General features: G+C 40.6%; 1 protein-coding gene across 4 annotated transcripts; it reads right to left on the bottom strand.

Moving 5' to 3' along the window:
• Positions 1-1,076: 1,076 nt before the first annotated feature.
• Positions 1,077-24,004, bottom strand: TMC3 (transmembrane channel like 3). 4 transcript variants are annotated; one of them, XM_032122546.1, is made up of 22 exons: positions 22,007-24,001; positions 20,562-20,705; positions 19,209-19,284; positions 16,507-16,588; positions 15,990-16,096; positions 14,997-15,095; positions 14,762-14,904; positions 13,152-13,299; positions 11,834-11,877; positions 11,543-11,690; positions 10,668-10,777; positions 10,467-10,545; positions 9,722-9,949; positions 8,030-8,158; positions 7,308-7,375; positions 6,936-7,064; positions 6,035-6,145; positions 5,527-5,652; positions 4,092-4,170; positions 3,856-3,898; positions 2,962-3,259; positions 1,077-2,233 (listed from the first exon to the last, which is right to left on the bottom strand). In XM_032122546.1, the coding sequence occupies exons 1-22, from the start codon at positions 22,114-22,116 to the stop codon at positions 1,393-1,395; spliced, it is 3,342 nt and encodes a 1,113-aa protein (XP_031978437.1). In that variant the 5' UTR covers positions 22,117-24,001; the 3' UTR covers positions 1,077-1,392. The 4 variants fall into 4 exon arrangements, with proteins under 4 accessions (XP_031978437.1, XP_031978438.1, XP_031978439.1 ...); XM_032122547.1 differs by lacking the exon at positions 11,834-11,877 and having other exon boundaries at positions 11,589-11,690; positions 22,007-24,004; XM_032122548.1 differs by lacking the exon at positions 20,562-20,705 and having other exon boundaries at positions 22,007-23,995.
• Positions 24,005-26,854: the final 2,850 nt, after the last annotated feature.

The following is a 26,854-nucleotide window of genomic DNA, read 5'->3' as shown; positions in this document are numbered from 1 at the left end:
CCCGCCCGGCCCGGCCGCGCCTCACGGGACAGCGGGGATGGGGACGGGACAGCGGGAACGTGTGTGGGATGGGAGGCGGAGCGCTGCTTCCTTAGGGTTGGAGCTGTGTGTGGGAACGTGTGTGGGATGGGAGACGGAGCACTGCTTCCGTAGGGTTGGGGCCGTGTGTGGGAACGTGTGTGGGATCGGAGGCGGAGCACGGGTTCCTTAGGGTTGGGGCCGTGTGTGGGAACGTGTGTGGGATGGGAGACGGAGCACTGCTTCCTTAGGGTTGGGGCTGTGTGTGGGAACGTGTGTGGGATCGGAGGCGGAGCGCTGCTTCCTTAGGGTTGGGGCTGTGTGTGGGAACGTGTGTGGGATCGGAGGCGGAGCACGGGTTCCTTAGGGTTGGGGCCGTGTGTGGGAACGTGTGTGGGATGGGAGGCGGAGCGCTGCTTCCTTAGGGTTGGGGCTGTGTGTGGGAACGTGTGTGGGATGGGAGGCGGAGCGCTGCTTCCTTAGGGTTGGGGCTGTGTGTGGGAACGTGTGTGGGATGGGAGGCGGAGCGCTGCTTCCTTAGGGCTGGGGCCCCGCCCTCGTCGTTGGCGTAATCGCAATCCCAATGGGACGGAGAGAAAGAAGCGGAAAAGCAACCAACCAGACTTGAGTATCTGAAGGAAGTGCAAAATTGCAGTGGTGTATGAAAAACGGGATAGGATTTAGAAATTACGAGTAATGAAGTGAGTCTCTTAAAGGCCATGGATAGAAAGTTCGCCACTGAGAAATTTACCAGAGGTAAATTTACCAGGTCTAAGGCTCACCAGAAAATTAATAGAGGATCTAGGATTTAATCAAGAAGTCTGACTCACGTTGCTACAATCAAATAACTCCACTGGCCGTGTTATACACTCTAAAGAAACTCGCTATTCTCTCTAATTAACCTTTTTTCCGGATTCGTTTGGGCCACAGCATAGTCAAACAAGGCACATCAAGATGTACTCTAAGTAGCACATGCATTTGCAGGAAGCTGATTCTCTGCTGAACTTATTTAGGAAGCATCTTCAGCTCTGGCTGTGTCAAATAAAAAGAGTCTCATCTGATGTATTTGTGTACGGGTTTAATTGAAGTGCCCCGGGTACATGGCTTTTGATTTTCCAGTAGGCAGAGATTTTAGGTTTTGACAGTAAGGAATAAATTGGAATAACCTGCTTTTCTCAAATTTGCGGCATAACAGTTGTGATATTAAAGCAAGGTACAACAAACAGTAAAACACTAGGCTTTTCCCACCTAGAGTGGCTGCATACACTGTTGCTACAAAAACTACGTTGCAGTTATTCTGACAGACCTCAAACAGCAAGTAAAGTACAACTGCATCTACACCTGCTCAAAACACAACGAGGCTGGGGCACTTTCTCAGACATTTGAGCACACCAGTTCACTAGGCTCAGACACACTTAGATCAACACTGTTTTTTGTTTTCTTTTTGGCGAGTTTTGTCCCAGCTTTTGGATACTTGTCCTTGCTATGAATGACCTGGATGTACTGATCATTGCTGCTGTTCTGCGGATCACTGCTGGATTCAATGGAAATGGAATCAGACTCTGTTAGAGATTGCTCCAGCTTTTGCTTTGATTTTGGTTTCACACGTGGCTCAGGATAGTTCAGGTGCACTTTCCTGTAAGCATATGGAGGCCTGTCCAGATCCATCTCAAAACCATCATCCCAGGATTTGTAATGCACTCTGGCTAGATCTTTGCTCATTAGAATGTGGCCATCAGCATGTTCCCCAATGTAAAACCGGGGTGCTGGGCGAAGGTCAGACAGTGAGCGAGGGCGATGGGATCTGCTCATGAATTCTCTCTCAAGTTCTTCTTCGTCGTCCTCGTCTTCACTGGGATGGGGGGAATACATCTGGTGTGGTGTTCGAACCACATATCTTCTGATGTGGTGTGGGTACAACTCAATAATGTCTCCCGATTCCTCCTTTCTGAGATGCCTTTGGAGTCGGGAGGTGGAACGGAGTGATTTTTTGCGGGACTCGTTTTCATTGACCAGAAAATACCTGGTAGCATATGGTCTACATCCCAAAAAAACAGGAGGCCCTGCCCCAAGGGCATCTGAATTTACCTGCCGAATGGCTTTTCTGAAGAGAGGGTCAGAATGAACATCTTCAGTGTGCTTTTTGAAAGTCACTGGTGTGTAGGGCTTTGTTTTGCACAGCTCACTTGCACTCCTGTGAACAACACTTGGGTATCTTTAGGAAGAAAGAAAAAGTGAGGAAATATTGATACACACACTTATCAATTAATGGAATTGAAAGATACAAAAAAATTCACTGCTCTGGAAGTCAAACACTAGGTTTAAAGAGTGGAGATCTTCATATCTCCACTGTTCCACATTTTTAGAACCATTTTGAGAAACATACCGTAGAAATTAGGAGATATATTTGTTCTTCTCTAGGAAAAGGTAACACAATTGTCCTCTCAAGTTTCATTCCCTTTCTGTTTTCTTATTGTTCTGGGAATTGTTCTTTATCCACTTGGAAAATAAGCCCAACATATAGCTTAAAGCACCCATCTACTGCTATCCAAAATTTGTTGTCCTGCAACTAAACCTGCACAGACATTCTGCAGAGAGTTCCTTCACTCCGTGTTTGTTTTGTTCATGGAGATGGTATCCTGCACAAACTCTTTTAGTTATGTGCCTGAGGGCAAGTGTAGTATTTACCTTTGCTTGAGCTGTGTGTAAACTTCATCAGCTACCTCATTTCAAAAGGTTTATAATCCCATCTCGGTTAAGGGAGAGTTAAGGAGGTGGTGTCACCAGCAGTATCAATGGTACCCGTGAATTAATCTGCTTTTAAAAAATTCTTCTGCTGTCTTACAGCTCCGGACAGTCTGAATACATTGCTGTTTTGTAAAGGAGCAGGTTTGGCATGGAGCTGCTGGAATAAGCGTCATTTTATAACCAAAGCAGTCTTACCTGTTTGTGATATGATCATTCCTTGGTTTCTGTACACTTGACATGGAGGGAGCTGGTGTTAAAGAGGTCGAAGTTGTGGGAGTTGCGTTGGCAGGTCTTGCAACATCAGTTGATGGCACAGATTGGGGCACAGACTGGGAAATGGTTTGTATTCTGGTGCCTTTGCTCACGGGAGATTCAAAGTTCAAGACGCTGCCATTCTTTCGGGGTGTTGAGGACCGAACAGAAGACTCCTGGCTGATAATATCAGTTTCTTGCTCTGGTCTCTTGTCATTAGCATCCAGATTTTGGATTCTGGCTAGAAAAAAATTACAGGAACTATCAAAGTCTCTAAATTTAGAAACTTCTGTATAAATGTAGTGGCTCAAATTCCCCCTTCAGTCAGGGATCCAAGGCCAACAGAACCCCCTGTGTTCAGAAAAGAGAAACTGGTGTCACACTGGGAGACTTGGTGACAAAGGGGTGGATCTTCATACTGCAGTACATGGCAGATGGAGTACTGGGGACACAGAAAAAACACTGGATTTTGCCCTGTAGGATTCCAAAATGGGCAAAAAGACATTTTTTCTTCTGCCTACAAGCCTCTGAATTGCATGCAAGTTCTGAGATGATTTGAATCCCCAAAGGTTCTCAGGTTCTGCCCTATTGGTAAAGAAAGCAGGAAAATACCCCATGCAAAGATTCCAGGTGAATTCAGGTTTAAACCGCGCCCCATGTCTTTCAGTGTTGCCAAGGTTAAGGCAAACTGAGCTCAGAAACCATCTCAAGGGAGGATTCTACAGGAAATACAGTTTTAAAATTGTACTTGTACTTCCCTATATTTATGAGAAATCCAAATGTGTTCATATCCAAATGCTTTATTAATAGTGGCATTTCTAAAGGTCACCAACTTACCTACTGCCATCTGAACCACCTTTTTCTTATCTTCAGTTCTTTCCTAAAATACATGCAGAAGGGTGAGAATCCGTAAATTATTATGGATTAGAGAGTACATCCCCTGCTGTGTAAGGATGAAAAATACAGGATTTGTTTTACATTGTGAAACACTAGAAGTGACTTCAGAGATTTAATTAGCCTCTTTACTGAAGAGACACCAAATTACATGTAAAAGTGCTTTGCACCATACTTACTGTTTGTATCTTCATTCTCAGTTGATTGTTGGTGAATTTTAATGATCTTGCAATACTTTGCAGGTAGTAGATTAGCATGCTAGAAGAGCAAGGGGTGATATGAGTCACTTCAGACATTCTTGACAGTTTCTTTTTGAGGGTTTATAGGTCAAAATGATGTGCAAGTTCAGCTGCTGCTTTGTAGCATTTCCTTGTACTGTAATCATGGATTACAGCCTTCTTTCAAGCAAACATACACGAAAGAAAGAAATGACACTGAAAACAGATTTAGCAGCAGTTCTAATTTTACCTGTGTTTTTTGCAGGTCTTTTCATTGTGCATGTAACCTGGGATGCATTTCTAGTTGGTTGGTTTGTTTGGTTTTTTTTAATTCTGGGCACTTCATTTTGACAGATATTGTCTGGTTTGGTTTTTTTTTTCCCAGTCCAAGGTTACAGAACAGAGACACCAGAGTTGCAGCTGAGTTTGCACAACCGTACCAATGCAATTTTGTTGGCTGGCTGAAATAACACCTTGTTTACCCTGGCACAGCTGAGATCAGATCCTGGCGGATTATGGCCTGACCTAATGGATTGCACTGGCTTTCAGACAAAGTCTTATAGCTAGACTTCATACCACAAACAATTACATATGTGCTTAGCCATCAGTTTGAAGCAGTCAATAGGAATACTTAAATTTGCAAATATTACATGGCTGGGACCTTAGAGGAAAAAGTTACAGATAAAAGTGTTGCTTTGGTCTTTCTGATTTGACTGAAAAGCCACCGGTGGGACAAACTCTGCCTTTGTCTGCAGTTTACAGAGGAAAAAAATGGTACAAAGGTACATGCAAAACAAAATAGAACATTTCATAGAAGCAAAGTGAATTTCAGACAGCTCAAAGTTAATATTATTTCCCAACTGTGAACAATTATTTATAACCCAAGTAAGAAAAGACTTCCACTGGAGAGTCTGCAGCAGGTTATATTACATTAACACTTAAGAGCAGACCGTCATAATTGATTTATCTTGTCAGAAATCAGGATGACTGAGTAGCTTCTTTAAATGACAAACCAAGCCCTGTTCACTGTCACAAACAGAACTAATGTCCATGAAGAAATGGAAAATTTATTTCTGAGGAACTCTTTAGAGGAAAAATGGTTCTTAAACTTCCTGGAGCCATCAGCACTGCAAGCCTTGACACAGTACAGTGAACTTGCTCTAACAAAGCATCCCAGAATGAGAAATTCCTTTTGACAGTCATTTTAACATACTTTCATTCCTGTCTGATCCATATACCACATATTCAGTGGGGAGTTGGAATTGTTTTTTTAGTTATGCTTAATGAAACTGCAACAATGCAGTGTTTGTTCCTCAGTATCTACATTTGACTCTCCAGAGATAAGGCCAGATTAATACACTCAATTTAACCTGCCTACAAAAACCAAAGTACTTACAATAACAGTAGTAGTGCAGGGAGGACAACCACAGGACTGCTGATGTAAGTAAGCACTGTGTTGAACCACGTGGGAAAATCATTCTGAATCGTTTCAGAAACAATATCATATATTTTTTCTTGACCACTGTAGGAGGTATGGGAGGGAAAAAAGGTAAAATTAAGTTGTAAGGAATCCTGACTACATTTTGTTGCACTGAATAAAAAACAAGCTTGGAGAGTGCTTGAATTGAGACACAAGGCAGTGATGTTTGGGAGATTGCTCAGTGGCACATTGCATTATGTAAATATAAACTAACTAAGTTATGTATATAAAGCAAATCAACTCAGAATGTTGACATATCCACCTTATTAAACCATAAACTGTAAAATATTGGTAGCAGAAAAGCATTGTCCTATCAACTTTTTTAAAATTTACATCTGTAATTTGTGTATTATGGAACATGGTAAGTTTATTGTAAGGGGGGGAATAAAATCTTTGCAATTTTCATTAGTCCAGTGTACCTTACCTGAAGGGGCCACAGCTTGAGGATGGCTTGTATCGGGCAATAGCAAAAATTGTTGGTAACATGCACAGGAACAACATAAACAGCAACATGGCCAAGTAGAAATTATTGGATCTGCAAGAAGGTGTAACATGTTTCAGATTACACTAATCAGAGAGAAAACCAGAGGCAACATAAAAGGTGCAAGTCTGAATCTATCCAGTTCAACATCAACATGTCTGAAAGATTAAAATCATTCTGCTATAATTAGAAGGTCTGAACTGAGCTGGTTTGAACAGACTCTTAATGAGCAAAATTCTATTTTCATGGCTTTCCAGATACTACTGCTGCAGCCAGAGAACTGGTTACTGCACGCTTTGACAAAAGCTGCCCTTACTGCCCAGTTGTGTTGGGGGGGGGGAAAAGAACAGTGGCAGAAGTCAATTAATCTTAAAAAAAAATATGTTAGTAATAACTATTAAGAATTAACGATGCTCTAAATTATTTGCATTTTGAATAAACAATTAAGATATTCATCATGATGAAAGAAAAATGAGGAAATCTTTGTGCAATGCAACAGACAAAAGCAGATACTGCATGGCTTTTAAAGAGAGAAACATCAAGAAATAGGACTTGTAATAGTTAACACGTAGTTATTGTGCTCTGTTAGATTTGTATGGAAATAAAGCATTTATGTTAGGCCATAATAGCTCTCTGGGAATATTCCCTGACATATTTTTTAGTTCTTGCACATCTTTAACTACCCTGCTTCGGTTTTTTTCCACAGACCTTTGCTATCAGTGTTAGCGTGTCATTTGATTGTCAACTTTTAGAGCTAAAAATCTCCTGTCATTTTCTTCATGTGCACAAAAGACATTTCCTGCATTTGATTTATTCCTTATCTTTCATTCTCATTTTGACTCACCGAGATGCTCTGAAAACCTGCTGATGTGGTACATTGCACGTCAGCACAGCCCAGCTCCTCAGGTACATGAGTCCAATCAACTTCAGTACATTGAATGCTGGTAAGCACGGTGAAAAGAAAGCTCCCATCCTGGGAAAATCGTGTCATGTCAGTGCTCAGTGTAGCCAGAAGCCATTTTGATAGCAATAGAATACACTAAAAAAGCCCCCAAACCCCATGCCAGGCAAACAACCACTCACTATTAACAGATGATCTCTTAATATAAAGAGCTACACTGCCAATATCCTACTTCAATAGGTTTTGTTTAAATCATCAGATTGACCTAGCAATCAGCCCACAAAGGACAATAAAAATCACATAAGGACTACATACCAGATCATTCCTTGGTTGTAGACCAGATGCAATACATTCTCTGCAATTTTGAATTCTCCATATTCTGGCTACAAGAAACACAGTGTAAGATGAATACCTTTGTCTTAATCTTGTTTTCAGATCATTTATTAGAAGCATTTGACTGAATCAGTTTGCAGACAGCACATAGCCTGAAGCACCCAGATCGAACACCAACTTCTGGCAGGCAGTGGGAACACAGCAAAACCTACTCTGCAGCCAGAGATTAAATGAACTAATTCCTCTCTAGTTTACTTCACATCTTTAAGGACAAAGAAAAGCCCTCAGCCTTTCATGCCAACAGCTTCTTGCTAACCAGGTATTAACCACTGTAGTTTTCTTAAAGGGCTGTGTGCTGTTGGTTGCTGTTTCTTGGACCACTATCTATGTTAGGTAAAGATGTTACAGCTGCAGAAAAGAGGATGTGGGGAACAACTACGTGCCCTCTGTGTCACCTTAGACTGTGGGAACAGCTCTATGATCTCATTTTGTGAAAACCAAAAATTTTTGCACCAGAGCCACACAAATAGGCTTGAGAAAAACAGTAAATCTCAACATTTATCTCAGTGTGAGCTGGGCCTTTATGGATGTGTACTACCAAGAAATTATTCATCTGTGGAAAGTCTTCAAGGACATTTAGTACTGAGGGAAGGAGCCTACCCATCTTCAACATCTTAGCTTGATAAAATAAGGACTGTACTTACAAACTTGCTTTCTAGATCCCAGCACCAGCAATCACTCAAGTACCGGACACACAGTCCACGGAAAAAATCAATTAGCAGGATGCTTGCGACTGTGAAAATCATGTCGATAATTGAAAGCTTTAGCATCTCCTGAAATACACATTGTTCACACATACTGAGTCATTCTGAAAGCAAATGGACTGCATATGGCTCTTTTGCATTTTTACTTGTATTTTTGATTCAAGTTTGTATTCTGATAAAATATGAATTGAATGTATAAATAACTTCCTTTTGAGCTTTTCCTGTTTGACTTTTCCCTCACTTGTCTTTGTTCTGTTAAAGAGAATAAATATAATCAAGCTTCCAGAGTGCCTTTTATTGCTTGCAGCAATAAAATTCTGGCCATTATGGTATCAAACTTTCTTTTTAATGTTCTAAAAACATATCTAGCTAAACTGAAATAGGTTGGCTTTTTCTATTGCATCCAATCTTTTATTAAGCTGACTCTTGTGATACATATTTGCAAAGTGCTTCACAATGAAAAAAATCTTATTATTCAAACACCCCACAACCCAATGGCATAGGATTATCAAACCATAAAAGACAGTTGTTTAGTGCTTACGAAAGAATGGGGTTATCCTATATTTAATTGAGCTTTAAAAATATACAATTAAATAGGAAAAAATCAGTTCCATACGTGTCTTGGCAATTCTGGGGAAAAAAGCAAACACTCAACCCCCCCTATTTTCTATGAGGCTGTGCAAAAGGGAGAGGGATATACAAGAATAGAAGTCAGGCTAGGAGGGGTCTTTTGCTCCCAACGATCAAACAAGACCTTTAATATTCCTCACTCTGGAACAAGAAGCTCAGCCAGTCAGAAGCACACTTAACATCTTTAGTCCAGTGGCTTAGACATGAGTGTGACACTGACAGAGACCAAAGTCTCAAATGGATCACTGACATCTTTTGCATTTTTGTGGTTAAAATTTCTCTCTTAATGTATTAGTGCTCCTGGAAGTCACAAGTCATGTACCCTTCACATGTAGGGAAGCAAAAGGTCTCATATTAGATCTGCAGATTTTCTGCACCCCAGCTGCGGGAACATGGCACTGCCATCCAACTGTCCTCATTCCTGCAAACTGATGGTATTTCGAAACCTTGTGTTGTTGTTCTCTCTCCCTCTGAAAAAGTGAAGAGCACTTGATTCTCTAGAGATTTATTATGGCAGAATGTATAGAGACTTCAGATATTGTACAAAAGACCAAGAGCACAATCTCATGCTTGTTTCAGGTCTGCATCTCCATCTCTTCAGGCAGCAGTCTGAATCTGCACAGAGTGCATGGTGCTGCTTATATGTCTTTACAGTCTTGTTTCTATGTAGTGGTTAGAAGGATGCACCCTGTTAAAATAAGGATCTGTATCACAGATCTGTACAGATCTGCCTGTGCAGAGCTGAAGACAGACACCAAAGCCTGGCAAAAGAACATTTGAACAACACTGAATATGCCGTAGATACTGAACAAAACCCAAAGCTTGTATCTGTGACCGTACCACTTTGCACAGTCTTTACTCTTCCTACACCATCCTTAGCTAAATTCTGGAATTTATAGAAAAAAAATTTCTAAAATTAAACACAGTACAACATAATTTTAATTTTTTGTCAAATGTGGATTAAGTGGACTAAGTTGATGACATAATGAAACAATTACATACTTGACCAACATACGTCTCCCAGCACTGATCCTGTGGGTTCTGGGTGTTAAAGGAAATTGTTTGGTTAACCAGTGAGTCAGAGACCGTCAGGCCTTGGGTGCGATGCTCTTCCAATGTGACAAAGCCGTTTCTCTTCATTTGTACATTAGGAATGGTTAAATTGTCATCCTTGGAAAGAGTTGCTAAGGAGGTGGTAGAATTACTTGCATTGTTGTTCACATCAGAGTCCTGAAATAATAAATGTCCCAAAAGCTACTTTTTAACTGCACATGGGTGCTGATGTCTGTACGTTCTACAGCACACACACACACACACACACACACGCACAGACATTTCTTCATATGTTTTCAAGCAGCAGTTAGGCAACTGTTAAACAGCTGTCAATGGACAGAGTCAGATGGAACACCAAAGGGCAGGACTTAAAGCTGATTTAGGCAGGTGGAAATATTTGACCTAGAGTGATGACTTTTTTTTTAATAGTTTAGCAATGCACAGAAACTTATTTATCTTGTTACATCAGCAATCAAATGAATCCAGTTGTCCTAAAAGACTAATTTTAAAACCCCTATAAGTAGCTGTAAATGAACATTGTTATCTAAACTTAACTCTACAATCCTATCAAACTATAATATTTTAATCAATTTCAAATAAATTTTCATCTGACTTCATATATTTTACAATATACATAATTCTGTCTATGAAGTCTACTAGCTTTACACATCAGAAAACATCAAGTTAAACTTACAGTGACACTCATACTGTCCACTTTATCCAGGAGAGCAATGATTAAACTGTAGAGGTTTCCCAGGTATAGGACAAGAACCCTGAAAAGAGAATAAAATACAGGTTACCAGCATTTGGCTGCATTAAAACACGCAACCAGAACACACCTCTCCTATTCCTCCCTCTCTCCCCACGTATTTTCTACACTGCACAATGCCCATACCTGGCAAGCTGGAAGCGAAGAGTGGTCCTTGGATGATACATCTCCAGAGCTGCCACAAGTTCAAAAGCAGAGGGTGCAATCATTGTGATCAGTGACACAACTACGCTTACCTATGGAACAGAAACGTGGCATTTTTGTATCGTTTGATGAAGATCTTCTGTGGAATCTTGGGTGCTGATTGAAATAATGCTGAGGCACGTGCTTTAGTGATTGCTTTCCTTGGAGGAGATGCTTTAAAAAGTTATTATTGACATTAGTAATAACAGTAGTTATGATCCAGAATTATAGATCTGGAATATCACTCGTGAGTCTTTACTCCAGATATTGTAGCTTCAAAGTTCTACTTTATTAATTGAAATTAAAACTTCACATGGAGAAAATACTAAGCTAGCATGTTCCTCTGAAATGGGTGAGTGGCTTCTCCATACCTATCCACTTCCTACTCTCACTCATTCCTCTGAATGAAAATATTTGCAGAACATTCTATATCCCCTGATACTGAATCAATCACTGTTATCAAGGTCAATTCCTTTCTAGTCTGTTGGCCAGTGTTTGCTCAGCTCAGTCCTGGGTGTAAAAGTAGATTTGTAAGTGATGGGAGATTAAACTTTGTCCTCACAAAATAGGGACCTGCTAGAACTGCACTCTGTGTGAAATGAGCATCTGCAACCCCCTCTGCCCAGCTCAGCTGCACTAACACCTGGCTGCAGAGCTGAGGGAGCAAGCGTGCCAAGGCAGATCCAGGTCTGCCCACTCACTCCTCATTTCTCCTGGCTCATCCCTTGCTATTTACACCTCTGTGCACAATATTGCTACAGAAAGCCCCCAGACAGCAATCCTCCTTCTAACACAGAGGTGGCATAAAGACAGTGTACCTCATTTTTTTCCCAAAGAGTCAATTCCTTTTTGGTGCGCTCTAACCTTTGGGATCGATCCACGACAAAGTAGATGATGTAAATACTTCCAGCAAGGGAGAGAAGCACGAGGATGTTTGCAATAATTCTTAAGCTTATGGTCACTGCCCTAGGAAAAAAAGAAAGATGCAACCAATACAGCAGGTTGGGGGTCATTTCTAACATGGTTTAGAAGTACAGGACAAGCAGATTAGCACTGATATCTGCATCAAAACAGTGCTTTGAAAAGTATCTCGTATCTTATATACATACAAGTTCTTGCTTTTCTTCTTTTCCTGCTCTTCCAATATAGCTTCCTTGAAAGAAACACAGCATTACCATTTTAATAATGTTCAGCAAAAATAATGCTCGTATCTTTCACAGAAATTAAAATACACTAACAAAAAACCATCACATCCTGGAGGTGCAAGCAGATAAATACCACTGCCCTCATTGATTTGTAACACTGATATGTGATATTAAAAAGTGATGGAGATTTCTGAGGAACAAATACACAGTAAGCAGATACTCGTGCACTTTCAGTCATGCATGTTCCAGGAGGTATAACCAGAGGGTTACACTTCCAGATGTTTTGGCAGGATGCTCCTTTAAAATCTGGGTGCCAGTTATATAATACAGTACTGTCAGAAATTATCCTCAGTCACTGAAATAACTAAATATCATAGCTTATTAATTTACCCTTGGCACAATTTGAAGTAATTTTTGTTCAATGACAATACACCAAATTTGAGAAATAAATTACTTTTGATGAAACCACATATGCTCTTAAATTCTAAATGCACAACTTCTGTATTTTTAGCAGTTTTTCTTACATTGAGAGACCTGTACGATGCCCCTCATTTGTTACAGAGAGATTAAATAAACCAAAGAATTATAGAATATCTCAAGTTGGAAAGGACCCATAAAGACCATTGAGTCCAAATCCCTGCTGCTCAGAGGAATACTTAGAACTAAACAATTTGACTAAAAGCATCATCCAGATGCTCCTTGAACTCTGACAGGCTTGGTGCCATGACCACTTCCCTGGGGAGCCTGATGAATAGCTGATAAAATAAAGGAGAAAGAACGATAAATTGTGTGCAGGAAGTTATAAATCAGAGAGAGATATAAAACTTATTGTCATATAAAAAAGCATCTTGTCAAATATGAGCTGTTCTGCTTCTCCACATGGATTCCCTGAGGCATAAAACACTTCCTTTGCATAAAAACAATTATACATTCTATAAATTTGTTTATTTTCCTGCCAAATCAGTTGTTAACACACATTTGATTCCAACACTCAGTGAAATTTCATCACAAGCAAATTTGTTTCTAGTTATCTAACTTCTTGTCACACATACAGGGGCATTAAATAAAACTCTCCCAAGGAAGGACACAATGGCCTTGCCAGGACAGAATGTCAGCAAATATGACGTGCTTGCAATACCACACAGATGTGAGACCAGCCCTGCCCTAGGCAAATAGATCTGTAAATAAATACCAAAACCCAAGAGGATGAGAGGAAAGACTTACATGGCTTACAGATTAACAAGTAAATCAACTTGAAATAATTTGAAGGTCAGTTGCTCACCCTGATGCTGTTGACTATGGCAGCAGCTTTGCTCTCTGCAGCCTCAGGGTTCCCTATCAAATAGTCCCAAGCACAGAACAGTCTCCAGCAGAAAGTGTAATTTTCATCAGAGGCACTTGCTAAACTCATTCTTGAGTTCTTTGCCATTCTGTGGAAAAGTAACAGATATTTAACTGCTCCAGTGTGTGAAGATGGTAATGAGGGAAGTCACTGGTTTGGTTTATGGTTTTCAGATGTTTACACATTTAGAGCTACCAAAGGTTTGCAGAAGTTAGTATCACTCTTGGCAGCCTTCTGAAGAGCATAAAACAGGGTGACATGCAGCCCATGAACTTCACTTTACATCTATAAGAAATGACTCACTGTGGAAGAGCATTTCAATATTTACAGTCTTTATAACTGACAAATAAAGCAAATAAATCTCACTAGAACTGTGGACTTACACCTATTTCAGTTTTACAACCTCTAGGTAGCATCCAGCTGGAAGATTCCGTCACTGAGATCACTGTTACAGGAATTAAATCTAGTTTGGCATATAACTAGTGATTATGCACAAAATCTGTTTGTTTGCTGTATTGTTTTCACCCTCAAAATATATGTTATAGCCAAATAGAAACCTAGTGCCGTTTTACAGACCTTGGGAAAAAGAAAGAAAACCCCTCCTACTCATGTCAGGTAGGCAAGGTGGCAGAATATTGCAAAGCATAGGAAATGAAATGAAGATTAATAGCTTATGAAAGAAAGGGCCTCTAAAAGGACAATGCTAAAGGGGAGCTGTACACAGCTGAGCAAAGAGTCACTGAGCTAAGTCAGGAGAAGAGCTAATCATATCCAGAAACTGCAGATGCATAGATCAGTGTCACATATACCAGAGACCCTTGGCACAAACTAGCAGGTAGAATAAAAATAAATGAAAAGGAAAGGTTTGACCTCAAAACTGAGAGCTATTGCAGACAGCACTGAAAATGTCCCTGGACTGTGCCAGATAAATAGGTATCCAGAAGGGAAGAGAAAGCAAATCAGGAGAGGATAGAGTGACCTTGCCCCTTCTCCAAGCATTGCACATCCCTGGATTTATGGTCAGCACTGGCAGTCTTGCTCTCTCTAAGTAACTCCTACTCCTGGCCCTTCCACAGTGAAGAAGTTAAGCTTACATTCCAGTGGGATGCCACATACCCCCTAAAGCAATGCAAGTGATACCACACCTAGGATGGAATTTTTATATTTGTATTTCAATAGAGGGGAATAATAATAATGCTGAAAGCACTACACTTCAAATATAAATTTCTGTCATAGCAATATTTATAACACAAAAGAGGAGAAGAGAAAGGACTTCCACGGGTGTCAGGCCTTAAACTGCACGAACACGAAGTGCACAGATCATCATCTGTGCTGGCCTCCTTTTATAGGCTGGGAAATGGAACAGAGAGTGACAATGATAACAAGATAAAGGGCAATCTAGAGTTGAACTCAGTCTACCTCTCTGATACTAGCAGAGTTGAGCATGTTAATAGAAGGAAACAGAATGGACACAGAGGAGGTGGAGTAAATACCATTGCTGACTGCCTGAACACACAAGTTTATGAACAGCAGTAAGTGGGAGGTCTTACTTTTTTAGAAGAATGATGAAGCTGTAAGCAAACACAGCCATTCCAACAAGGAAGTAGGCAAGAGGCAGCCGGTATCCAGCTTTCCCAATCTTCCTGTCACGACCGTAATAGCCATAAAACAGAACAGAGTACTGGAGGTAGCCCTGCAAAGACCAGAACCTGACAGTAAGAGCAGTAACCAACAATTACAAGAGAACAGTGACAAAAAAATAATAAGGAGTGGTTTGAGTCTTGCCCCTAGTGACCAGATGGTGTCCAGGTCTTGAGCGGATGCGATGTGCTCCTTGGGAATGGTCTTGCTGACCGTGCTGCCGAACGGTGCTCCGGCCAGGAGCTGCAGGAGAGAGAGGAGGTCTCAGAAGATAAGCAAGAGAGAGAAGGTTTCAGGAGCTGCACGAGCCCATCTGAGCCAGGGCTGCAGAGTGGAACCCATCAAGAGCAGCCCACAGGGGTGGTACTCTCAGGGTAGCAAGTACTGTGTCAGCACTGCGCCAGCTTTAAAAGCCATGCTTTTAATGTGAGCATTTTTAAATTAAATGGGGCAGTGTTTGATCTCAAAATGATATTTCAGGATTAAATTTGCTTTTCATTAAAAATTAAAAAATGAAAGTGAATACCTTTTTTTTTTTTTTCCAGTTTACCTTTTATTTGTTTGAGCGGTATTTACTTTTTTACTTCGCGCAGTGAGAATAAAATCAGGTATTCCCATGTTTTCTGATAACATTATTAAAGCACAGGGTAGGTGAGGCAAAATAACGTTTATGAATAATTTAACAAAGTTTAAAAATTGCCTTACTTGCATGCAAGAACTAAACAAAATTGTGGCTATTCAGAACTTCTAGGAAATGCTTTCTAATGGACAATAATCCAGAGTCTGGAGAGGGATGCTCTTTTTTTCTCCCTGTAAATGACACTAACAGGACTTGAATGTACTCAACGCCCACTACATCTTTCAAGAATGGGTTCTCTATTCTAGTAATCAGATAAAAACATATTCTCTAAAAGCATTAGTACCATGTTGACAAAATACCATCTCTAAAACTAATAGCAAAAATCTGCTACCCTTCGGCAGAGAAAAACCTCTTAATAGGGGAATTTGTTTTAAATAATTCATTTTACGTTGTACGTTTCAAGCTGATGCATGATCTTAAGTGTGGTGTTGGTTCCATTCAGAAAGGAAAGTGCAACAGTAAGCGTTTCTCTGTGAGTATTAACAATGAGTTCTCACCTCTGGTAGGACCACAAATGCTCCCGTCATTATGGTGAGGACAATATTGATTCCAAACAGCCATCTCAGGAAGATGAAGTAAGAGGCAACTCCAGACCCAAAATGACCTTAAACCACAAAGAACCAGTTACCTGACCTGCAGTGTATAAAAGCTCGTGTCATTTATCTGGGAAGTGTTATTTGAATAACAGGCCAAAAGAAAAACCTCTCTTAGGCAGGGCATTCAGCAAACAAAGGAATTGTTTTGTTTTCAGAATCCCAGTGGGACAAATTTCACTTTTTCAAAATTTGCCCCCTCCCCACCCCCAACTAAGAGCATCAATGAGAACTGTTGCATTTCTAAGGTACCTGGAAAGGAAGAAAAAGCTAAGTTTTAAATAAAGAATTCCCTGCTGAAAATTTGCATTTAACTCCCTCCCAAATATTATTTAATGCAGTACATTAAAAAAATACAGCATAAGACTCGGCATTTTAGCGAGTGTTCTACTATCCAATACCATTAAATCTTTATACTTACTCTCGATTTTCTTTATTCTCATTTCCCAAGGAATAAAGATTACCACAAAATTATATGCAAGTCGAATAAACTTCCTCCAAAGCTGAGAAAAAAGCAGAGAAATGAGAAACATGACACTTCTCCACATGAAAAAAAAAATATTAGAAATGAAGCGCTGAGTAATTTGCTCATGTCTTATCTTTTATCACAAAAATTGCTACAAACATTGATGACTAAGGTCTTATTAGGAGCATAATGCCTCAGAGGAAATTCTCTTAGAGGAAAAAGAATCTTTTGTATTCAACAGCAGCAAATTCAACTGCTATATTCTCAACTCTATGTATTGCAGCCGACACCTGCAGAAATCCTGTGGTTGTATTTTGTAGAGTCTTTATTCAACCTCTGTTTTTGGCATGGTCAGAGGATCTTCCTGCACACACTGAGGTGTGCATGAACATGTGGGAGAAGAAATAAAATCTACTTGTGCAAAAGTGAGTGCAGTTTTTGAGTTGTTGAGTTAGAGCCATAACTTCGAAGTATCAACAGGAAAAAAAAAGTTGTATTCCGGGCATTATAAAGTATTTTTAGTATAGCTAGATATTAAAATCCCCCCTGTATTTTAGGCATTTTTAATAGCAGTGTCAATATTATATCATGTAATCTGACCTCCTAAAATTAAAGAGGAGTAAAAAACATTTTAATTACTGAAAATATAATCAATCTCTTTGGCCAAAGTTAATTAATATTTATGGTGATAATTTTTTGGTAATATTTATGGTATTTAATTGCATGAATGGAAAGTATTTTAATTAAACAAAGAGATTGTAGATGCTGGGAACTGCATGGGAATTGCTGGGACTTCAACTTTCAGTTTAAAACAGGGTTCACAGGGATGAGAAACGACTCAAGCAGCTTGTGCCAGCTGCACTACAGATTTATAAAAAATACCAATGCATCCACAGTGAAGTAATATTTGCTAAAATTATAATTTGATATCTATCATCTCTTTTCCTCCCTACTGCGTAGCTGAATAGATAATTTATACTCTTTGAATCCACAATATGGGCATCTGGCTTTAAAAGGGAAAAAAACCCAACAAACAACTACAAAGCAAGTGTAAAATAATTGAATTGAAAAAAGAAAATTGCTTTCAGCGTCAAGATAGTGAAAGTGTATTTTAACTTCAATTTTCATAAATAATAGCATGAGTGGGTTGTCCAATCATGAGCAGTATATATTTTGCAAATTAAAAAAACTTATGTAAATACATGTACACTCAGCAGCTGCATTTTGTTCTTAGCACATGTTCAGCTCCTGAGTTCTTAATTTTGATGATGTAGTGCTTGTTTTTCTGTGCTACAATTTTTGTCTCCTTGGTCACCATGCTATTTTCTAAGAAAATATGTGGAAAAAAAAATCTTCTAGTGAAAAAAAACACAGACAAAAAAAGCCCCACACCAAAAAAAGGCAGCTCATTCTGTTGCTGAATTTAGCCCTAATGTAAAGGCTATACTCACTAATCTGTGCTAGGATAAAAGAATACAAATCCCCTACATGTAATGAGCAGTACTAATTAACTGCTGAATTACATCCCTGTGCTGAATGTCTTCAAGCAAATACAATAGAGGCAATTAGATTAGACACAAACTTTTATTTACTGTGAACTCTAAGATGAAAGCTTCTGGTTTTGTATAAGGAGAATGGTATGAACAAGTACCGAGCCCAATCTCTGATTTACTGACCTTCTGATTTAGCACTTCTCTTTCTAGCTAAAGTCCTAGTTCCACTCATATCAAAAAAATAGGGGTTTTTTTTTAAGTTATTTTAAAATTTTATTTTAAAATAAAATAGCTTATTTTTTACTTCCACTTCATTTGCCAGCCATGCAAAAGCAGAACAAGGAAAACTTACTCTTTCTGCATTGGAAAGTGTACGTTGCTTCTGGGGGCCAACATCACAGAGCAGCAGATACCCATTCTCTTGTTCATGTGAATAAAATGCATGGTGTTCTATCTATTGGTACAGCCCTGTCTTTCTAATTCAGATAAATTAGTAATTAAAAGTCTGCTTGTTATGATGACAAAAATATTCTCGACTGCTTAGATGACTAAAGAACTCTTCTCTTGGTTGCTTATTAAGTACAATTTCCTGCATATTATAAATTTCCAGAAACTCAGCCCAGAGTCTATTTTCAGTGGTGTAAATAGATTTGCTAAGATTTGATTCAAATTCTCTGAGTATTATGCAATCGAAAACCCTTCTTTAATAATGTATTTCCCATAAGCTATTGTGGGATTGTCTTCCAAACTAAAAACCAGACAGATTTTTCATACTAAGCTATTGAACTGTGGCCCCAGTTTGTTGAAAAAGCCCTTCAGAGAATATTGCATCGTGTTGTTGTTATCCCATTCACATCACCCCCTCCAGCAGGCATCAATATTTGTAGGCTGTCTGAAAAGAAAGCTTATACTGCATTAACAGAAGGATATTCATCCCTCAGCACATGAAATGCATCTGCAAAAATGTAATTAATAAAATTACAATGATAAAAAAAGAAGAAGGAAAAATACAAGAAGCTTTGAGCTGCTTTTTCCTCTCTCTACAGAGTTCCTGAGCTGGAGGATCAGGACTGCATAGCAAACACACACTTCTCTGAATCAGAACTGCAAGTGGCTATTTGTAGGAACAAGAAATTTAAGATATTTAAGACAAAGCAGCCGTACCTCTGCCCCAGCAGCCTGGTAACCTCTTGTTCTCGTGAGCCTCCCTTCGTACTTCAGCACGATCTCCTTTGCCTGCCTGCACAAGGGGGTGGAGGTTCAGTCTCTACATTGATCCTGTGGCCTCTTATCCTGCACAAGCAGCAACTACCAGATTCTCTGAAATACAGCCATGGGCTGTCTCACCATCAGCCCTTAATTCAGGCAATGCTTTTTTCTCTGACTATTGATCTTTTTGCTGGTGCTTTAAAACTACTCAGAATTTTGTCGGAGACAACTCAGCATTCAAGAGTTTGACTGCAGGGGTAGTTTTCTGTTCCTCTAATTTATTTCTCTGTCCTTTTGTTTCAAAGTCTTTCTTTTAAAATAGTAGAACCCAAATGAGCAAAATGACAAGATCCCCTTTACAGCCTGGTAATCTGCTGTGGATACTGACACCTTTCCTGGGGTAGCTCTCTTGTGAGATGGAAAGAGGTGCATGTTCATCTGGTCATACACAGTCTTTGACCTCAGCAGAAGGTGATGGGGACCACCAAGATCTGATCAACAGGAAAGCAGCAAGTCACAGACTCTGCCTAAGAGAGAAAAATCTCTCTTTGCTTCCCACATTACACGAGGGCTCTGCTGCTGGTAGGGATTTCTCATGGCTTTATTGCCATCTGAGAACCGTCCAGGGTTTTGAGAGAAAATGCCAGATGAAAAGGGAAAAAACCCCCAAGTCTCAAACAGGTCATGAGGTGAAAACCTGACACAGTTTAGACAGGTGGCCCAAAGATTAATCACATTTCATTGTCAATTTGGAATTATAACAATTGAAATCCTAAGATGTGGAACATTTTATTACTACACTGACCCTACTTTTAAAGCTACAATTGTCCAGTATTTACTGCATTTACAATATGTTGCCTTAAGATATGACCAGCTTCTGTTTGTATACCATGCAATTACCTTAAAAAGGCAGACTGGTTCTCCTTTTTGGCACACAGTGAAACAGTTTAACTTAAAAAGAAATTATGGAGCATTACCAACAGCCTTTCCTTAGACCACTGAACAGCTGGAACACTCTTTTAATAGTTAATAGCCAAAGCATGATTTCTTGCTCTCTTTTGTGCTGTGACACTCTAAAGGGAGCCACAGGCATGCACCAGAAACAACTTCACTTACAGACTGTCCACCCGGAGGCTGCTGCCTTCAGCCAGCTCTCAGATCTTCCCAGAGCATCCTCATGGCACACTTTCCTAGCAGCTCTTAACCATTCCTGTGCACAAACCCTTCCAGCTTACACTGAAAAACTGCCGAGGCTGGAAGCACTGTCACGGTCAGTGAGCCTGAAAACCTCTGTGCAAGCACCTTTACCTGAGCGCCCTCAGCTTCTGCCTCATCGGCCACGGCCGGCAGCGGATATTGGACATAATCTCCTTCTGGTACTGGATGTTCTGAAAGATCTGCTCTGGGTCATGGCTCTCAGCCTTCTCTTCACCAACATCATCATCTGAGTTGCTGGCAGCCCAGCACACACCCCACGAGAGGAAAAAGAGAACAGGTTATTCCCGTGAGGATTCCCAGCAAAGTGTTGATTTGCACAGGATCCAACCTATTAGAGCATTGTAACGACAGGGATCTAGGGAACTCACATGACCTTATTGTTTTAAAGTTGATTAATAATTTGGGTGATTTCCCCATCTCCAGGACATGCCTCTTTCCCTCCCCACCACTTGCTGGTCAGTCATAAATTATCCCCACTCCCAACCACGAATCCCAGTCTTTCCTCTCCAAGCATTTCCAGCCATTCAGCTTGTACATCATGCTAGCAAGACTCTGTGTATTTTTCTGGAACAAAGTGCTGTCTAAACATTTCCAGCAAGAGCACGTAACATTCATTTATTAATCATATCTATTATTTTGATTTTAATAACGATAAAATATTTCCTTGTGACAACAGGGGGAGCAGGGGATTCAGTCGTGGTCACCATTTAATCCTATTCCCTGCTGACAGGGACAGGGGTGTGGGACCTCACATACCAAGAATTACTTGTCCCTGTAAAAAGATTCATGTGCCTTTATGCAGATTTCTGTGGATGATTATTAAATCATCTTTTCTGATGCTGTCACCACATTTGCTAAGCTACAGCTCTTTCAATTCCCTGTTGGTCTATGAAACAGCAGCAATAGTCATTTTTGCAGAGGCTTAGGTCTAAAAACCTGTGGTGACTGTTTCTTCCTGAATGACATCAAGGGATCTAAAGTACTGCAGCAGCCACCAGCCAGGAAGTTTCTCAGTTGTGTTGCTATGTGCTTGTTGGGAAAGTTCCCTGCCATTTAGCTGAAAAAGCAGCCTTTAAATCACTTAGAAATAAACCATAACCTAAACCATGCCGTGGAATAGTATTTGAGAGACATACTTCATCAGACCACTAATCCACTGGTCTGCAGTCCTGTCCCTTCAGTCACAGGGGACATTCAAGGGAAATTTATAATTACACAGGAAAAGAATAAGAGAATTCTTACCATGCTATACCCTGAACTCATCGGAGTTACTTTGCTTTATGTACAATGTTATGTTTCGGTATGAAATGTGACTTTGGCAGAGCAAAAAAACCTAAAGAGGTTTGAAATGTATCTTAAAATACAGAGAAAGATTTTTCTCACACCCATTTCCATGCTACCACACTGTTACTCGAAACACACTACCTCTTCCCGTCTCTGACATGCACTCTGTCTGAAGGAAAGTGAGAAGACAAGATCCCACTGCTGTGCTAGATAAAGCAGACTCGCCCTTCAGGAGAAAGGAGCTCCCTTACCTGTGGGGTGGCTCCTGGTAGGTGTAGATGCCAGTTTGACGCTTCACCGTGCGCTGCTTCTTGCACGCCTTGGCAGCTCTGAGCGCCGGGGAGCCGGGCGCTGCTGCCATGGTGGCAGGTGGGACTCTGCCGTGCTGGGAGGCAGCTTGGAGCTCTCTGGTCAGCCGTCTCAGCAGCAGCCAAATGTTATTAAGCAGAGAGCAGCGAGTGCTGCGAGCCCCGCGGAGCAGAGGATCATTGCCTGGTGCTCCAGCCTGGAGAAACTGCTGCTGCCCGGCAGTGCCTTAAAGCCGCAGCACACGGCAGCCCCACCACGGCCCCTCGAAGCCCAGATCAAGGGGGAAAGCAGAGCTCAGAGGTGGCCCAGCTGCAACCCTTAATTCACAGCCAAATTCCCCTAGTTGTGCATGAGGGACATCCCTCCCGAGCACCGTCCCAGTGCACCACGCTGGCCCGCTCTGGGTGGTGTTTCCAACTCATGCTCTGTTGATGTTTCTGCTTCCTGTGCTTGAGAGAAGGTTCTTGCTTAGGAACAGCAAGGTGGTTTGCATTTTGGCCTTTACTAGCAGAGAAACCTGAATGTCATTCTCCCACGGGGCTTCCAATTTTCATGGTGGAGAGTCCCCTGACACCCTTCCTATGGTCAGCACCACCACCTCTGCCAGCATCTCTGTGATACTGGGCTTGGTTGCCAAGATAGAATAGACTGCTCCAGGTTCTGCTGGGGGGAGGGAAGAGAATTGTCAGTGCTTTTCTCCATCATAGAGGTTACAGATATTCTGGTCCCATTATTAAAACACAGCAAAATAGACCAAAAATGCTTGATATTAATAGCTCCTGTGGCCATAATTTGATGCTCAGAAAGTGGGACTGAAAGGAAGAGTTTGCAGAGAGTTTTCACTTGTTCCTAACTTGGTATTTTCTCTCCTTAAGAGCTCTGCACACAGTGCAGCAAGGATTTTGATTGCATAAATCAGTGGTCTGTTGTAGTTAACTTTTGTTTGCAGCGCCCAACAAAAAGAACATTAAGTCCTCTCTTCTAAATTTCCTGTAGAGAATAGCACAGACTGCTTTTTCCCTCTGTCCTGAATTAATCTGAAATATTGCCACTTGGTGAGAAGTTCTATTTTTTTGCTGTCTATTGTCCTAGACTTATTTAGTTAAATAACTAAAGGGCTAAGTAGTCACAAGCCTTACCTTTTGTTACAGTATTGAAAGAGTATGTCTATTTGGTGTAATTCACTTCATCTCTGAGATGACAAGGACCAGATAAACATGATTCTGCATTTCCAAAATGTATCTCACAATAAAGCCCAGAGTTCTCTTGGTGGGTCTGGTTTGAAGCTCCCCCAGAAATCTGGGAGTTCCATTAGCACAAAGAAGAAGAGCCCCAAAATTGTAAAGAAATGCCCCTATTCAGAGTTCAGCTGTATTCTGCACCACAGAATGTGTCATATGCATGACTGTTAAAGTCTGCTAAAACCCAGTTACTGCGTGGGGCTTTTTCTGTGAACTGAACTCTCTAGTCCCAACTTCACTCTGAGCATCTCTTGCACTCACCTCCCTTAACCACAATAGAGACTAAAGCCTCTGCACTCCAGTTTCCAGATTACCACGGATGGACCACAAAAAAGTTCACTTTTTTCTGTACTGTGTTTTATTATTCTTCATTTGAAGTCAGCAAAACAGAGGCTGTTGGAGCTTTGACATCTCAGTCTTTCTGTCCCATTCCTAAACCCACAAACCTCTGAATGGCTTTCCTATTTGTCTTCCAGTTCATCCTACTACCCTCTCTCTGTGTCAGACCACTCATTAAGTGAAAGCAAACAGCCAAAAGGAATAGGTATCAGCCCAGAAACACATCTCCATTAAAAGTCTTATCACCTCTTCCCAGCTGGAAAAACAAAAGAACTATTCTGAATGCAGGGAACGCCCTTTAAAGCTTCGATGCTCAGAGTACTGCAAACCCACCCACATCACCACTTTTTTTGACATGCCACAAGATACATTTTCAATTATATAATTTAAAAGCAGGAATTTGTTACTTCAAATGTACTTCCTTGGCTGTCATTATTGTCCTTTGCATCTCAGCCAGGGGCACAGCACTGGGGCCAGGTTCTGCTGCCTTAGCTCATGAGAGTAAGTGCCCCTCTAGTCAGGCCAGTCTACCACAGTCCATTAACTCCTTGCTTATTCCAGTTATGTGCCCAAACGTTAATCTCCTGTTGCAGATAAACACTCACCAAGGAAACCCCCAGAAGGCAGGTTTTCACACAATAACATCCTGAATTCCCCAGAGGACATAAGCTAGATCTCCAAAAACTGCAGGAGAGAAACACAGCTATTTCTCCTTCTGTGTCACCATTCCTGCTTCATACTTTTCCTTGAGATTTTACATGTCCTACTTTTCATCTGGAGGAACCACAGTGGAGAGATTAAAATCTAACATCATCCTAGAGATTCCTCTATTCCTCTGTTCCTAGAGATTACTCTATTTCACAAATAAAGCACTATCCTTTAATATCATGGCATTATAGCACTACCAAAACCATTAAAACACTAACATTACTGATTTACATAGATTTAATTGGCTAGTGTATCTTAACGTGTCAACGAGGCAGACAAATTTAGTTTCCCTTTGTTAGAAGAAAGCTGAGAGTCTAAAAAAAACCAAAGGGACAATTGAAGCCTGACATTTATACAGCTCTGATGGTGCCAGGGCTTGAGGCACATCCATCATACGAAGTTACTACCAAACACTAAAAGCGCAATGAGCAGCAAGAGACTTGGGAATTCTGAGCCCATCTGACAGAAGGATGCAGGGAAAACAGAAAGCAGGCTTCAAGAGCTTAGTCCTGGTGTTGGCAACACCCTCTGTTGCCCATGATCCCTGCAATAGCCCCTTTAAAGAATTCAAGTGTTGACTCGGATCACAAAGAGGGTTTTGGTTTTGCTTTTCAACTCGGCCAGCAGTTCAGCAGCCAGAACACCAGCTGCCCATTTCAATATGCTCTATTGAATCCAGAAACCTACTTGGGCTTGTTTTAGTCTGAGTGAATACTACAGGGGTTATAGATTTGATTTCAATTGCCATTAACTGGATGTAAAACAGGACATTAGCCTTTTACTGCAAAACTTTAGCTCTCTGTGTGTAATAGGAAGACTCACATTTGATCCATAGGATCATTTTGCATTTCAAACACTTATGCAGGAAAGAGCTGTGCTGGTGAGCTCTGCTAATTGAAAATTCAAGGAAACAGTAGGCTTTATTCTTTCCCATGTACTCTATTCCTATAGAGGTACAGTTTAAATTTTACCCATCATTCCAGCACTGCAGTTCAACTTGGGACCTTTTCAAAATCTCCCTGCTTGGGAGGTTCACAACATCTCTGATCTCCATTTCAAGGTAAAAAAATAGGAAAGGGACAAGTTTTCCAGTCATCTTTGCAACAAAAAGAGAATATTATCCCTCTAGATCCTTAAGTACATAAAACAAAGGGGGGGGGGGAAGCATTTGGAAACACTGACCAAAACAACTTGTGTATCTTTAAGTGACCTAATTTTTGGAAGTGCTGAAAACATTCACAGAGCACAGTGATAGGCAATGATGCTGTACAGCACCCAAGTTTGTGTGAAAACACTGAAGCTCCTCTTAGTTAGGGGGCCTTTACTTTTAGAGCTGAAAGTACTAAGATCAAAAGACGCCCCAGCTAGACTTCAAAGACAGACATTTCATTCTCAAATTGCAGTCTCAGTTCACCTGTTTAGTCCCCAGAGGTAACACAAATGTGCAGCTGGACATAAGGGCAGTTATGGGATTTCCAGGGTAACAATGCCAAAGCCATCGTTTTCACTTACTGAGAATAAAATTGATCTACTGAGCTCTGGTAAATCATTCTCTCTAGATTGTTTGGACAGTCTAATTTCATACAGTAGGTTCTGCTCTTCAATTTCAGCATGTTCATAACTCTTACTGACGTTTATCACACTTGGATCAAGGGGAATACTCCCATTGTAGTTCAATTTTCTTTGTGAATTCACATCCCACATAAAAAAATATTCCATTTAAAAAACTCCTCCTGTGCAGTTAACTGATCTTACAGCATCATGAGATGACTATTTTTATTCTTGGATGAGTATCATGACTTTTAAAATATAGATTTCTGTGACAGTACTACTCACAAGAGAATATATTGAAACCAGGAAATTTTCAGGAGTGTTTTAAAGACCTGAAAACAGAGGCTAAGGAAAGAAAACAAGGGAAGCAAAGGACAAACAAACAGCCCCATGCCAAGCCAAGCACCCATGGTGGGGCAGAACAGGCCTCAACAACTTTTACAGCCACTTCAGCTGATGCCTGGCTTGCAGCACTGCCCCGGCCAGCCTGGCTCACTGTTCCTGGGACTTGCAGCTCTCTACTTTCAGGTGGCAAAAAGTAATTAAACACCATCAGAAACTGATTTTTCAAGGATAATACATAATCTGCAGCTACTTCTGCTATGAGGAAATCAGTATTTTGTGCAGCTTTGCCTACCCCAGCCGTATGATGTGCATCCCACAGACATGTGCATGTCACCAGACACCTTTTTGAAAGCACTGTAACCAAATTATTTTCCAGACTTACGTGAGTCATTGCAAGCCAGACCTAGGAGTCAGTGAAAATGAAGACGATAATTTTAGAACGTTTTATAAATAAATTTTTAAGAAAAGAATTTTTTCATTTTAGAATAAGAGAGGAAGAGTTCCAGGAGCTCACAATGGCAGAAAGTAACTGAATAGCCAGGGCTTTCCAGAGTGATGACACCTGGGACAACCTTACTAGTCAAAAGCCTGGAAGAGGTGGGATGT

This window comes from Corvus moneduloides, chromosome 13, assembly GCF_009650955.1.
Source record: "Corvus moneduloides isolate bCorMon1 chromosome 13, bCorMon1.pri, whole genome shotgun sequence".
Lineage (NCBI taxonomy): Eukaryota > Metazoa > Chordata > Aves > Passeriformes > Corvidae > Corvus > Corvus moneduloides.
The sequence above is the reverse complement of the archived record's forward strand: the minus strand, read 5'-3'. Positions and strand labels throughout refer to the sequence as shown.